Source organism: Bipolaris victoriae (genome assembly GCF_000527765.1).
Source record: "Bipolaris victoriae FI3 unplaced genomic scaffold scaffold_222, whole genome shotgun sequence".
NCBI classification, from domain to species: Eukaryota; Fungi; Ascomycota; class Dothideomycetes; order Pleosporales; family Pleosporaceae; genus Bipolaris; species Bipolaris victoriae.
The window spans coordinates 1-13,352 of NW_014575170.1; the positions used below are offsets into that span (position 1 = coordinate 1).

General features: G+C 42.0%; 5 protein-coding genes across 5 annotated transcripts; 2 read left to right on the forward strand and 3 right to left on the reverse strand.

Moving 5' to 3' along the window:
* Positions 1 to 1,289: 1,289 nt before the first annotated feature.
* On the reverse strand, positions 1,290 to 2,497 carry COCVIDRAFT_31964 (hypothetical protein; the record flags this gene model as incomplete). The annotated part of the gene is made up of 4 exons (XM_014694754.1): positions 1,290 to 1,404; positions 1,454 to 2,194; positions 2,251 to 2,398; positions 2,458 to 2,497. 4 exons carry the CDS (start codon positions 2,495 to 2,497, stop codon positions 1,290 to 1,292), a joined length of 1,044 nt encoding a protein of 347 aa, XP_014550240.1.
* A 560-nt stretch (positions 2,498 to 3,057) lies between these two features.
* Positions 3,058 to 4,686, forward strand: COCVIDRAFT_43174 (hypothetical protein; the record flags this gene model as incomplete). The annotated part of the gene is made up of 6 exons (XM_014694755.1): positions 3,058 to 3,582; positions 3,629 to 3,791; positions 3,840 to 4,011; positions 4,068 to 4,241; positions 4,300 to 4,492; positions 4,546 to 4,686. 6 exons carry the CDS (start codon positions 3,058 to 3,060, stop codon positions 4,684 to 4,686), a joined length of 1,368 nt encoding a protein of 455 aa, XP_014550241.1.
* An 80-nt stretch (positions 4,687 to 4,766) lies between these two features.
* Positions 4,767 to 6,949, reverse strand: COCVIDRAFT_115994 (hypothetical protein; the record flags this gene model as incomplete). Its single annotated transcript, XM_014694756.1, has 3 exons — positions 4,767 to 5,767; positions 5,817 to 6,081; positions 6,131 to 6,949. 3 exons carry the CDS (start codon positions 6,947 to 6,949, stop codon positions 4,767 to 4,769), a joined length of 2,085 nt encoding a protein of 694 aa, XP_014550242.1.
* A 192-nt stretch (positions 6,950 to 7,141) lies between these two features.
* Positions 7,142 to 7,372, reverse strand: COCVIDRAFT_116001 (hypothetical protein; the record flags this gene model as incomplete). The annotated part of the gene is made up of 2 exons (XM_014694757.1): positions 7,142 to 7,172; positions 7,224 to 7,372. Coding segments are annotated over 2 exons (180 nt in total), but the record flags the coding sequence as incomplete, so codon positions are not given.
* A 1,229-nt stretch (positions 7,373 to 8,601) lies between these two features.
* COCVIDRAFT_115999 (hypothetical protein) lies at positions 8,602 to 10,532 on the forward strand (the record flags this gene model as incomplete). The annotated part of the gene is made up of 5 exons (XM_014694758.1): positions 8,602 to 9,026; positions 9,091 to 9,233; positions 9,288 to 9,477; positions 9,536 to 9,919; positions 10,025 to 10,532. The coding sequence occupies 5 exons, from the start codon at positions 8,602 to 8,604 to the stop codon at positions 10,530 to 10,532; spliced, it is 1,650 nt and encodes a 549-aa protein (XP_014550244.1).
* Between the last annotated feature and the right edge of the window lie 2,820 nt (positions 10,533 to 13,352).

A 13,352-nucleotide genomic window follows, 5' to 3' on the forward strand; every position in this document is an offset into this window, starting at 1 on the left:
GTTACCTTCTATTCAAGCACACCACTCCACTGCATCGCCAGACAAACTCTCACGGAACACTAGCGTAATACTCGCCTGCCTTAGTGCGGACCAGGACGGAGAAGTATAGATCCAAACCCCGTGTAACATTAGTAAGGTAAACAGTATTAGAGATCTAAGCTACTGTTACGACCAGCCTCAGAATGTGAAGGACATTTCATCGTTACGTTTATTTAACGTAGGCTGGCAAATGGGTGGGGGTTGGGTCATGGTTGGGTTGCCAAGAGTTTGGGTTAGGGTTGGGTCGGGTCTTATATAATTATTACCCTAACCTAACCCTAACCTAAACTCTTAGCAACCTAACTATAATCTAACCTAACTCTTAGTATAATAATTAGGTTAGGGTAGAGTTAGGTTAGATTATCTCTATAGGTAATAGGGTTAGGTTAGGTTATCTCTATAGCTAATAGAATACTATTATTATAGCTTATTAACATAGTTATATATTCTAACTATAGTGTTTAGTAGGGGTTAGGTTATAGTCGCACGGGCTATGGGTAGAGGTTAGGTCGGGTTAAGTTAGGTCTATAACCCGACCCAACCTCTACCCAAGGTCTGTGCGACCCGACCTAACCTCTACCCGTGGCCCGTGCGACCACAACCCAACCCCTACCAAACACTATGGTTGGGGGTACCCGTTTGCCAGTCTAATTTAACGAGTAATTTATAAGACGGCTGAATAGCCGTAGGAAACAACGCATACTCTTTAGGAATAGTTATTACGTAACTACTTAATAATAAGCGCTTACTAGTAAGCAGTGCTTGGCACTATAGTGCTCACTAATAAGCACGATACTTACTTAGTATATAGCATTAGGCATTAAGCCCTTATAGCTTAATATATTTAACTTAAGTTCTAAGTATAAGTATAATATAACATTTTACTTACCTACGTTACTGTCTAGTGCACACTGTCTCCCTATCTGCGAAAACTAACTAACAAGAAGCTTGGCACCAGAAGTCTAATATTACTTCCACTCGAGCTATACTCTTAAAATATATGTAGAGTGTATTCTCTAATATTAACAACGTATTATTTAACGCCTTATATTAAGTAATTATAGTATATTCCATCTTAGTTCTATTAAGGTTCAAGCATAGATTAGAATCTAAAAATCTAACTATTACGAAGATTTCATAATTGTAGCGGTTGTACACAGAATCTAGATGCTCTAGAAAACCCCTAGATTCTACAACTTCTGCTGCTATTATTTGACAGGTATTTTACTAATAACTAGTGCTACTGAGTGTTAAATACGAAATCCATAAGCTTGCGAGTGGTTTAAGTCGAGAATTCTTGACGTGGAATGTGTTTCAACCAGTTCAGTTGCTGCCTTTGTGTTGATGCGATACGGCCTGATACAACTGTATCTTACGTGTAAGCGTTATTTCTGATCAAAGATTTTGAACGCACCTTTCGTCATGGAGGCACCAAATCACTGTTGTCGGATGCCTAAGCCACTGAACCTCACGAAGTACAAATTGTGCCGCCGAGCCATCCCACGGTCTTCCATTCAAGTTCGCCCTACCAGCGATGCCCATGATGGCCACTTCTGGCTTCGGCTCGATCGACTTCATAATGCCCTCGTATGCGCCTAAATGTGAGCTCCATAATATACCCTTCTCGCCGATCTGAAAATTCACCATTAACTGTCCACCATCATGATGAGACATGACATTCTTTTGGCGATCCGCGATGTAATTCAAGAAAGAAGTCATGCCAGCATCCATTTTTTCTTGGGGCACTGAATCGTTTAGTTTGAATAAACCATACTTCATACCCCGATTGATATCTACAGTGCATAGACACGGATGTGCTTCTCCTGTAAAGACTTCGCCACTGTCTATCTCTTCAGGATGAAAGTCTGGGCCACCCGGCATCAAACAGTGTAGCGACGGCCAGATATGGGCTATGGCCGCGGCAAGAGATGGATGTGGTGTAGGTGGAGCACCTGGAGGCCCTGGTCTAAGTGGACACTTGCCTGATTTTGCTTGCTGAATGGTGTTCTTTGTGAAAAGTGGTACTCGTTCCCCCCCACTCACTCTTAGCAGTTGATCTTCAGGTACACCTGCTGCTGCTAGCAAATTGATTGCTTCACAGTTTGCGACAATGATGGCGCCCGTTTGCAAGGCCAATCGGTCGGCCCCTGGTAGGCTAGGCAGAAGTGTCAACTAACAAAATTTTATATTGCAGAACAGAAAAAAACATACTGGTCAAAATGAGCATGTGAGATAAAGACGTAGTCTGCTTCACGCACATCGGCGATAGAGATATATGAGGGAAGTGCAGCCGGACGATCGAGCCATGTGTCGAGAAAGATAGTGAGTCCTCTGGTCTTGAGTCTAAAAGTGGTTGCACCTTGAATTTCATCAGCATCAATAGCTTTGAATACTCCAAAGAAGTTGTGCAGCCCTTACCAAACCACTCCAAGGTCGTTATTTCTTCTTGAGATGCCATTTCTTCGATAATCCTGTTGATCGAAGCTAGGTAGCAGCTTTCAAAACGCAATGAATATCCAAGAAGCACTTTAAAATGATGTCACAATAATAAAAGTAAAACGTTTAATCAAGACCCGAGAACACCTAATCTTAATATACCCAGGGGTGGTGGAGGATATCTATAACGCTAGTGAAAAGCTGTCACAAGGTTTCCTGTATATCTTCGCAAAGCGCGAGATACCTTTGCATGTGTATATCCGCAAAGGTATGAAAAATTTGAGATTATTGGTCAGGAAGATGGAAACACGTGGGAAGGGTGGGGGTGGGGGTGGGGGTGGAGAATGACCGCATGAGAACTACCATTGCAAGCTGGCACTTTGAGAGTTGATCTATACCGATTTGGGTTTACCTCACTTCCTAGTAAAATGCAATGCAAGCCTCAGAAGAGGTGGTGGCGCCGATGTACATCCGAAGGTATTGATAGGGTCAATCGACCTATCCGACGTGTGATAGAGATGGGAAAATATTCATATTTAAAGTAGAGCCCAGAAGAGACACAGCAAGTATCCAAATCGAAAAATGACCGATCCACAAAATTTCCGTGTTGTGATCATTGGAGGGGGTCTTGCAGGCAGTTGCCTTGCAAATGGGCTATTACGCAATGGCATCGATTTTTCTTTATACGAACGGCTACCGGAAAACAGCAAACGCGAAGGATACCAGATCAGGCTAGGTGCTGATGCTTTGAAAGGCATGCGAGCATGCCTATCCCCAGAAAATCTGGACCTGATCGTGCAAAACTTTGGGCCAGCCAGCGGCAACAAATCCGAGGCTCCGGTTGTCAGAAACGAGAAATTTGAAACTATGCTGGACTTGACCATTTTCCCTACTTACAACAAATCTGCACCTATAAGCCGCGTAATTTTGAGAGATGCCTTGGCGGCACCTGTAGCTGCCTCTGGAAAGCTCGAATATGGCAAGGAATTTGATCGTTACGAAATCGTAGACTTCGGCACTCCGAAAGAGAGAGTCAGGGTCTGGTTCAAAGATGGATCCCATGACCACTGTGACATTCTGATTGGGGCCGATGGTAGTCATTCAAAGGTATGGTATTGGTAAATATATGGAGTACCTGCTAACATACAGCCAGATCAACAAACAGATTGGCTTGAATAATCTTGTCCAACTGAATGATTACACTAGTATGGCAGCCAAGAGCAATCTTTCTGCTCAACGGCTTCAAGAAACTAACCCAAAAATCCTCGAAAAACCAATCCTGACTTTCGCGGATGGGAAAACTTTATATTACTGTGGTAAGGTTACATCTTCAGATTCACGATAGCCTCATCTAATGCTGGCAGCCTATTTGCCAAAGTCCTCGAACTCTGCGGATTCCCGAAATGAAGATGTTTCATCTTCGATGTTTGGCTTTCATGTTCCCTCTTCCACGTGCCCGGAAAATTTGTCAAGTCTATCGCAGAAGGCCAAGTGGGATCTTGTAAGAGAAATACTATCGGAATGGTCATCGGAATAGTACGCATCTTCCCAGAATGTTCTTGAAGCACTAAATCGCTCACTCACACTTGCAGTCACGATATAATTGAACTTGTACAGGATTCTGACATTTATGTCTACAGGAGCATGGTCAGTGTAAATCCAGGGCAAGGTTGGAGAGCCAAAGTTAGGTCTAGGAAAGAACCGGAGAAAGGCGATAGCCGCATCTGGTTATTGGGAGATGCCATCCATGCGATGCTGCCGACCCGGTAAGCTTTGCAAGCCACATCAGAACCATAGATTTTGGAGCATTGACTGTTTCCGCAGTGGTATGGGGGGTAATACAGCTCTTCGCGACACCGCAACCGCCCTTGACTTGCTTCGACAACTTTCTTCCTTTTCTGGGCCGAGCCGTAAGGTAGAAAAACGTGCAATAGATAGGGCTTGTACGGAGTTCGAAGCTGAGATGATTCCACGGGCGTTTAATTGGGTCAGAAAAAGTGGAGGTACAACAGTTGTGGTATGGTACTCTCCGCGTATGATATAAGTTCAGCATGCTAACCCAACATCTAGCCTGTCGATGCTAGCACGATCTGGGGTAAAGTTTTCTTCACTCTGGCTGCTATAGGCATGCGACTGTCCTATTACTTTCAACAAATGCTTGGGCGCTCTGTGAATACATCTATTGTTGATGATTGCCCAGAATTAAAATAAGAGAAGAGGCAATATGACGATGCATTTGTATCAAAACAAATGATCATGTAGAGCTTAGTATGAATTATGTGATATGTGGTCTACTCTTCAGAGTCTCGACGGCGAGGTAGTCTATCTTCAAGCAGTTGCTCCGCCAAGAAAGCAAGCGCATCACGGATATCAAACCACCCTACCCTCGATTTGAGTATGTTGCGGTACTCCTTGATTACCCGCTTAGCGCCCTCAGGTCCTTCCAAGGTACCAAGACCTGCCAGATGAATCTTGCGGCAAGAACAGTGTTGTAGCCAGTGCTGAAGCGCTTCACGGTCTGTAAAGCTATCAATCCGCGCAGGTTCTCTGTGTATACAAATCGCCTCATCCGTGTAGGAAACAATTCCAGAACTGAGAGTACAATACATCCAGATTACAAGCGTAGCAATCAAAATGAAGAATGGATCGAAACACGAGAAATGTGATTTGTTCCTCAAATCTCGAAACACACATGCCGCATGCCAAAGGCATCGTCGCACTGAAGACATGTCGTTCGAAATCCAATTTTTAAGATATGTTCTCGCCTCTTGTGTTTCAGAACGATCTGCTTCCCAGCCTGAGAATGCATAGACCGCTGTCAGGCTAACGTGTCGGAGAATTGATAATACATGAAGCGAGCAGTCACTCTGGAAGTAAGGTCGGTAGGTTGAAGCTAAGTTGTCTTCCAAAATGTATTCGAGCAGGCGATCGACAAGTGGTGAACGGTAGGACGAGCGCTTCACATCTTCAAATCCATTGCGATTAGTAAATGTCGAAAGCGAAGATCTTCCCATTGTTTCCAGGAAACAATCTTGTAGGCGAGCGCATAGTGCTGTTCGATATGCTGTTTGAAGATTTTCAAGGCGTTCTTCAACAATCGAAGCACTGGTAAGTACAATTTCCTCGAAGGGAGACCGCAACGGATCATGCATTGCCGGTGAGCGTTGGGAATTCCATTCCTCAGCTGTTGTAGCGCTCCACAGATCTTCTGCGGAAATCTTATGTCTTGTGTAATCCCCAGTAAAATGTTGCGGTTTCAAATGGAATAGTGCGAATTGTAGGCATTCAAAACCTACTAGCTTAATCAGCGCAAAGGGAGTAAGAACATTTGGTGTACTTACGACTAACACAATATTTGAGTCTTGTCAATATCTCAGCGCTCAACCAGACTGTCCATTCTTCCTCGATGCTGGGCTGAGTCATGTGGTACTTTTTCCGTCGTGAAGCTGCGTCGTCACTCACTTGCTTTATCAAGGTAGATAGCAAGCTTCTTTGACACTCTTGCCTTAAATGTGCACTTTTCTTCCCTTCACAGCAAAGATTGATTTGGCTAATAAAGACACTCTGGACAAAGTCTATAGTGATATCACTACAACGCGTAGGCAACTATCAACGTTAGATTTCGTTCGACAAAACAAATATATTGTGTACTAACATAATCATGGATGGCCTTTTCAAGTAGATGTTGAAGGCATTTCGTATGAACAGATGCGTTCTCAATTGCTGAGTATTGAGATCCTATAGATGCAACAGCCACCAATAGAATCCAAGATGTCGGTCCACCCTGTAGCTGTTGTTTATGGATACAGGGAAAGTTATGGTCAAAAAACTCGAAATATAGTTCAGCAAAGGCGTGTATCATGTGGACAGACGGACATTCGGGAAAACCAGCGGTTCGGTGCAATGCAAAGAACTGCTGAACTTTAGAGCTTGTGGACTCTGGTATACTTTCAATGTGACAAAAATTCTCACACTGCAGTACTTGCTCAAAATCCTTGAGATTTAGGCCAGTGAACGTTTGTATTGCACCAGGCACTATATCCAAACCAAAAAGTGCCTGGCCACTAGTAGGGAGCGCGTTGTTTGCTTCTGAAGTACCAAACGCATTGAGAGATCCGGCCAGAAGATTCACTGCATGATTGTCAAGAGTGAATCCTTGTGAGATGATGTTATCTGGCAATATGTTTCTTATCTCAAGATCAGCTCCCTCGTGAATCCATTGGAAGTGGTCGAGCCCAAAATCAAATTGCGGATTGTGAGCCATGAAATCCGGAATAGTTACACCTTGTGATTCACTTCCCAAGCTTGTCGGCATTCCATTACTGCATGGAGATTGTGTGGACCAGGAAGAGTCATCTCTTTCGACTAGGTTGTCAAGACAGTACTCGACATCCAAATTTTCTTGAATCTCCGTAGTCGCGCCCGCAAAACCGTGAAGTGAATTACTGGTGGCTGATTGAAGTTTATCGTTCATGTCACCTTCGGAAGGACAATCCTCATCGGCGCTGGTATGGATATCATCACATACTATCCCATTCTTCTGGCATCTTGCACAAGGTGTGCCGGCTGTACACCTTTTCTTGGACTTTGCGCAGTTCCGACACGCCTGATTCATTCTTGTCCCTTCTGAGGCTAAGTGCTGCCTGACCTCCACTGCACGGTCCCCGTGTACGAGGCTATGTCGGAGCAAAGCGTCCCTGTGCTGCGTTACAATTGCCATCTAAAGTCAATTCGATTTTTCTACAAACTTTCGTGAAAAAACTGCAGTACATATCGTGCATCGCAGCGACTTATTCCCGGTATGGCGATGAAGATGACGATTGAGATGGTCCTTGCGCCCGAACTTTCGATTACATTGCGAACAAGAAAATGAATCTTGTCTTTTTCTGTTCAACATTGTGTCCAAAATGATAGTTGTGATTAATCTGGGCAGAATTAGATCGATCCTACAGCATTTAAGGGGTCGGCGAAGAAAGTATTCCAAAGTGAATAGTCTACATGTGCAAATCGCTACTGGAACAAAAACGTGCGCTGACTGATAGCGTCTTAGTGCGTCGCATCCCTTCCACGAATCTAGCACGGGCCGATTTAGGACCATAGCATCTATGAATCAGCTTCCCCGCATCAACCTGGATAAGGTTTCGGCCCAGGAGATGGTTTCGGCTCCCCCACACTAAGTCGAAGCATCCCTTGTTCAATAGCTTAGTCGTTGATCTTTACGCGAAGAATGTCATATATGTTATCATATTGAAATTATAACCCTTTTTGAAAAAAATTCAACTCGGCTCTAATCCTAATGTATTTTATGAATGACTAAGCAATGAACGCTTAGTGAGCCAGCGATTGTAGTTCTGTCCGTAGTACCACCTGGCATGATGGGATTACATGTCATATACCCGGCTACGGCTCCAATGATGATATAAAACATATAGTATAGAAGAATTTTGTGTAATAACAGAATTTTTAAAAAGAAATATGTGAAAAATTCTTGAAAAGGGTTTCTAGAACTGTGCGATATTATCCCGTAATGCATGCGTAGCTGTCCTCGACACGCGTCACATGGCTGTGGGCGACAACTTATAACCCCTGTTCAAAGATAATTGATGTACCCACGCTTAGCTCCTCCACATCCCGATATCCGACATCAACTGTCTGATTTGCGGCCTCTCCCACCCCCTCATCAGCTTACACTAGACGTGCGCCATGTATTGAATTAGCTTTCCCCACACTAGCCTTTTTGAGAAATTCTCAAACTCCGTAAATTCCCTCTTGAACTCAAGGATTGTTTGTGGTCGACAGAACTATATATAAGATGGCTAGACAACTTACTCTGTTACTTGATTGACGGTACACTGCTGCACATACTTTGAAAATACATACGAATTGAATATCTGCGTTATTCGTCGTTGATTATTGAGGAGCCTTGCCCCCCTGCCACCATCTTCTAGCGGCTTATTCGACATAGTTCGCACTGCCAACATGCCAAAATCAATTGGAGGAATCGAAATCCTCTATACGCCAACGAAACGAGAGCTAGATAATGTATGGACTCCGTATGGCGAAGACAAGAAAATTCTGCCAAAGGGGTGGGTTAAAGAGGATGGTCGGCGCCCACTTCCGGTTGCAATGATATATGAGAAAGACCAGGAAATTGCGCTCAGAGATGGCGTGAAAATATTTGCCGATGTTTTCCGTCCAATCGATTCTGACACTAAACCTGTACCAGCGATCCTTCCCTGGAGCATATATGGTAAAACTGGAACAGGCCTACAAAGTCTGGACAAAGTACCTTGGAGGGTTGGGATACCCCGTAGCTGGACTAGCGGTCTAGAGAAGTGGGAAGCACCCGACCCGGCAGAGTGGATCCAGCGTGGGTACGCGGTAGTGAATACTGACGCCCGTGGCACTTTTCAATCGGAAGGAGATATGCCAGTTTACGGTACACAGGAAGGTCGTGATGGACATGACGCCATTGAATGGATTGGTGTTCAGCCTTGGTGTAACGGTGCTGTGGGAATGGCTGGCAACTCCTGGTTAGGTTCTACACAGTGGTAAGTGCCTATATCATTAGCACTACACCATTTGGCTACTTAGATAGCTGGACTAATGGGCTAGGTTTATTGGGGCTGAGCAACCTCCGCATTTGAAGGCTTTAGCTCCATGGGAAGGACTAGGAGATTACTATCGTGAATCTCTTTGCAGGGGAGGTATTCCAGATTACTCCTTCTGGGGTTTGCTGCTCTCCAATTTTACGGGAGGTATTCAACAGTTAACATGCAGTCCTGGCCATCGAAGCACTAACGAATGAATAGGTCTAAACAACAGAGAACATGTAGAGGACATGATTGACAAATACCCGCTATGGAATGCATACTGGGAAGATAAGCGACCTAAACTCTGGAATATCAACGTCCCTATGTACGCGACAGCAAGCTATTCGACTGGCCTACACACCGAAGGAAGTCTCCGTGGCTATTTTCTTTCTTCATCAGCTGAGAAATGGTATGTACTGATCGAGACGATATTTGAAAGCTTTTTCCATTTGACCAATATTTCCCAGGCTGCGCATCTGCTCAACCCAAGAATGGCATGACATCTACCAGCCAAACTACATTGATGAGCTACAGTCATTCTTTGACAAATATTTGAAAGGCATACAAAACGACTGGGAAGCTACACCACGGATGCGCTTGGCCCTCCTTGGCTACAATCAACCATCAATAGTTGACCGCCCGATATCTAGGCTTCCACCGGAGAACTTCGTATGGCAGAGTTTCTATCTAGATGGACTTACATCGACATTACAGCGTCGTCCAAGAATTAACGAACATGCCCTAACGTACGATGCGACAGTCGCATGGTCATACCCACCGAAAGAATACGCAGGGTTTCGTCTAACGTTCGAAAAATACACGGAGTTATGTGGCTTCAGTAAAGCCAAGCTGTAAGACCATTCCTATTAGAACATGAAGAATAACTTGACGTGATTATATCTTTTATAAATATGATATTGTCATGATACTTGGAAAAAAGCTGACTGCATTGCTAGATATATGTCAACGCCAGATCATGATGACATGGATGTCTACGTCGTGATCCAGAAATTGGATAAGAATGGAAAGATGTTGCAGCAATTCAACATACCCTTCAGAGACCTTCCTCCGGAAGTCGCAGAAAAGGACATACCAGGCGAAAACATCATGCGGTACATTGGACCAAATGGCCGTCTCAGAGCCTCTCATCGCGCTGTCCAGAAAGAACCTGATTATCCTGATGAAAAGCTAGAGCTTCTCTCCCCAGCATATGTTTGGCATCCGCACGACAAGGTTGAGAAACTCAAGAAAGATCAAGTAGTGGAGCTTGAGATCATGCTTTGGGCGGGGGGCATGATTTTTGAGAGAGGCGAATCACTCCGGCTCGACATACTTGGTCATGATCCTAGATGGCCAGAGTTTAAAGGTCTGGACAAAAGCTTAAGGAACTTTAACGTTGGGAAACACAGAGTGCATACAGGTGGAGAGTACCCATCAAGCTTATACATAGCACTATCGAACTAGAACTCACTCTATTATATGTATACATTAATTTCTTTTTTTTGAAATTCGCTACAAATAACCAGCAAATAGTTAATACCAAGGATGTTAGAATTAACAATAGTCAGTGGATGTTAACTTAAGGCCCGTGGTTAAGGCTAGGCTGGTAAACGGGTCTCTACATCGGGATCTCAAAATCACGATTATCTTGACTAATAATAACCCAATTAGAAAGCTTAGTAGCTTATTTTGTAGCCCTAAATTAGTAGTATATTTTCGTCTAATATAGTGGTAGACTAACTCTAATAGGTAAGACGATAACTAAGATCGGAGTAAAATGTAGAAACCTGACTCTTGGCACAGCAGGTTACTAAATATCTCCTTGCCTATTAAAGTTAGTCTACTATTATTATAGACGAAGATATACTACTAAATTAGAGCTATAAAATAAGCTATTAAACTTTCTAATTAGGTGATTATCAATAGAGATAATAGGAAAAAACGATCCCGAGGGTGGAGACTCGTTTGCCAGCCTATCTATTTCCATCTAGACTGGCAAACGGGTACCCCTAACCATAGTGTTTGGTAGGGGTTGGGTTATGGTCGCACGGGCCACGGGTAGAGGTTAGGTCGGGTCGCACAGACCTTGGGTAGAGGTTGGGTCGGGTTATAGACCTAACTTAACCCGACCTAACCTCTACCTATAGCCTATACGTAGACTAGCAAACGGGTACCCCCAACCATAGTATTTAGTAGGGGTTGGGTTGTGGTCGCACGGGCCACGGGTAGAGGTTAGGTCGGGTTAAGTTAGGTCTATAACCTAACCTAACCTCTACCTAAGGTCTATGCGACCTAACCTAACCTCTACTAAACACTAGGGTTAGAATATATAACTATGTTAATAAGCTATAATAATAGTATTCTATTAGCTATAGAGATAACCTAACTCTACCCTAACCTAATCGTTATGCTAAGAGTTAGGTTAGGTTATAGTTAGGTTACTAAGAGTTTAGATATAGGTTAGGTTAGGGTAATAATTATATAAGACCTGACCTAACCCTAACCTAAACTCTTAGTAACCTAACTATAACCTAACCTCTACCTATTTGCCAGCCTAGATATTACTATGAAGGTAGGGTAGAGTAAGAAAGCTGCTAGTTTAGTGAGGCTGCTAGTTTAGTTATGAAACACCTTACTATATAATTTTTATCTTTATTATCTCTTATCTAGAATTTTCTAGCCTACTATATAGCTACCTTATATATAGAGCTACTCTCTTATATTATATATTACACGGGGTTAATATTACACGGGGTGGGGTGCTAATACTTCTCTAGACTCGATCCAGGTTAGGGCTAGCAGAGTAAGGTGAATAGCTCCGTAAGGTAGTTGTCTAGTAATATAGTAGAGTAGCGTGCTTATAAGATAGATAATAATAGGTTTGTAAGTTTATTAGGTAATTTCTATATTATTTAATAAAGTAGAAATTATCTATATAAGCTAAAGATTATAGCGTAACTTTATTCTTTTTATTAGCGTCTAGTTTAAGCTTGTTATTAACTGCCGAGTATCTGCTTGTATCTAGTTTATAATAAGGTTTCTAGTTACTAATCTTTTAATATTATTCATATTATTATACGCTTATAAATTACTTATAAAATATTATAAATCACGGATTTAAGAATTAAATCTATAATATAAAAACCTTAATCTTATATATAAAAACGGACTTAGTGTTAACTAAAGTCCGTAAGCTTTCTATAAAAGAAGCTTAAAGTCTATAGTTAAATCCTTACCTAGCTACATATTATAAGCAACAACTAGAAGGATTCTCTCCCTAGGTCTAACGATGAATAGTTGGGAAACTACTAGAGATCCTAACAGGTATAATCATCGCCCCGCGATAATCACGTAACTTAGCATCCCGCTAAGATATAGCCTCTGGGAGGCTACTATACAAAGAGAAGCTAACGTCCTCCTAAACCCCCCGCTAAGACGGGAGGAAAGAGAGAATAGAACTAGAAATAATAAGAATAAAAGAATAGATAGATTTTATTATCTACTCTTATTATAGTTAACTTAAATTATACTTTTTTACTAGTTACTTAACTTTATAAGATTAATACTTATTAGTCTATTTAATATAGATTAGGAATTATTAAACCTATTATTATCTACCTTATAAGCACGCTACTCTACTATATTACTAGATAACTATCTTATAGAGCTATTTACCTACTCTACTTACTCTAATCTAGATTAAGTCTAGAGAAGTATTAGCACCTAATTTTATATAACACTTTAACTACTTATAGATTTAGTAGAATAAGAAGATTAATAATAGAACGCCTAATTAAGACTTATAATGTCTTATAACTACTCTTAGTTATAGGCTAGTACTAGTAGACTAGTCTAGGGTCCTAGACTAGTGCCTTACTTAGCTCTTAACGACGAGATGCTCACTCTAAGTAATAACGAAGATATTAGGGCTAAAGCAGCTATAAACCTAAGATAGATAGTTTATAGTCTTAGGTAATAAGCTAAGGTTCACGTATAGTAGGTAGCTAAGCTATAAGCTATAGTTAACTAGCTTACGAGCTAAATAATAGCTATACTAAATAAGAAACCTATTAAGAAATCTAAGATAGCAGCCCTAGATAAATACAATAGAAACTAAGAAGAACTATAGATATTTCTTACTAATATTAACCTATACTATAGATATAATGAGTAGGCTGGCGAGTCGGGTCTCCACCTCGGGATCGTTTTTCTTAATTATCTCTACTAATACTTACCTTATTAGAAAGTTTAGTACCTTATTTTATAGCCCTTAATCTAAGCTCT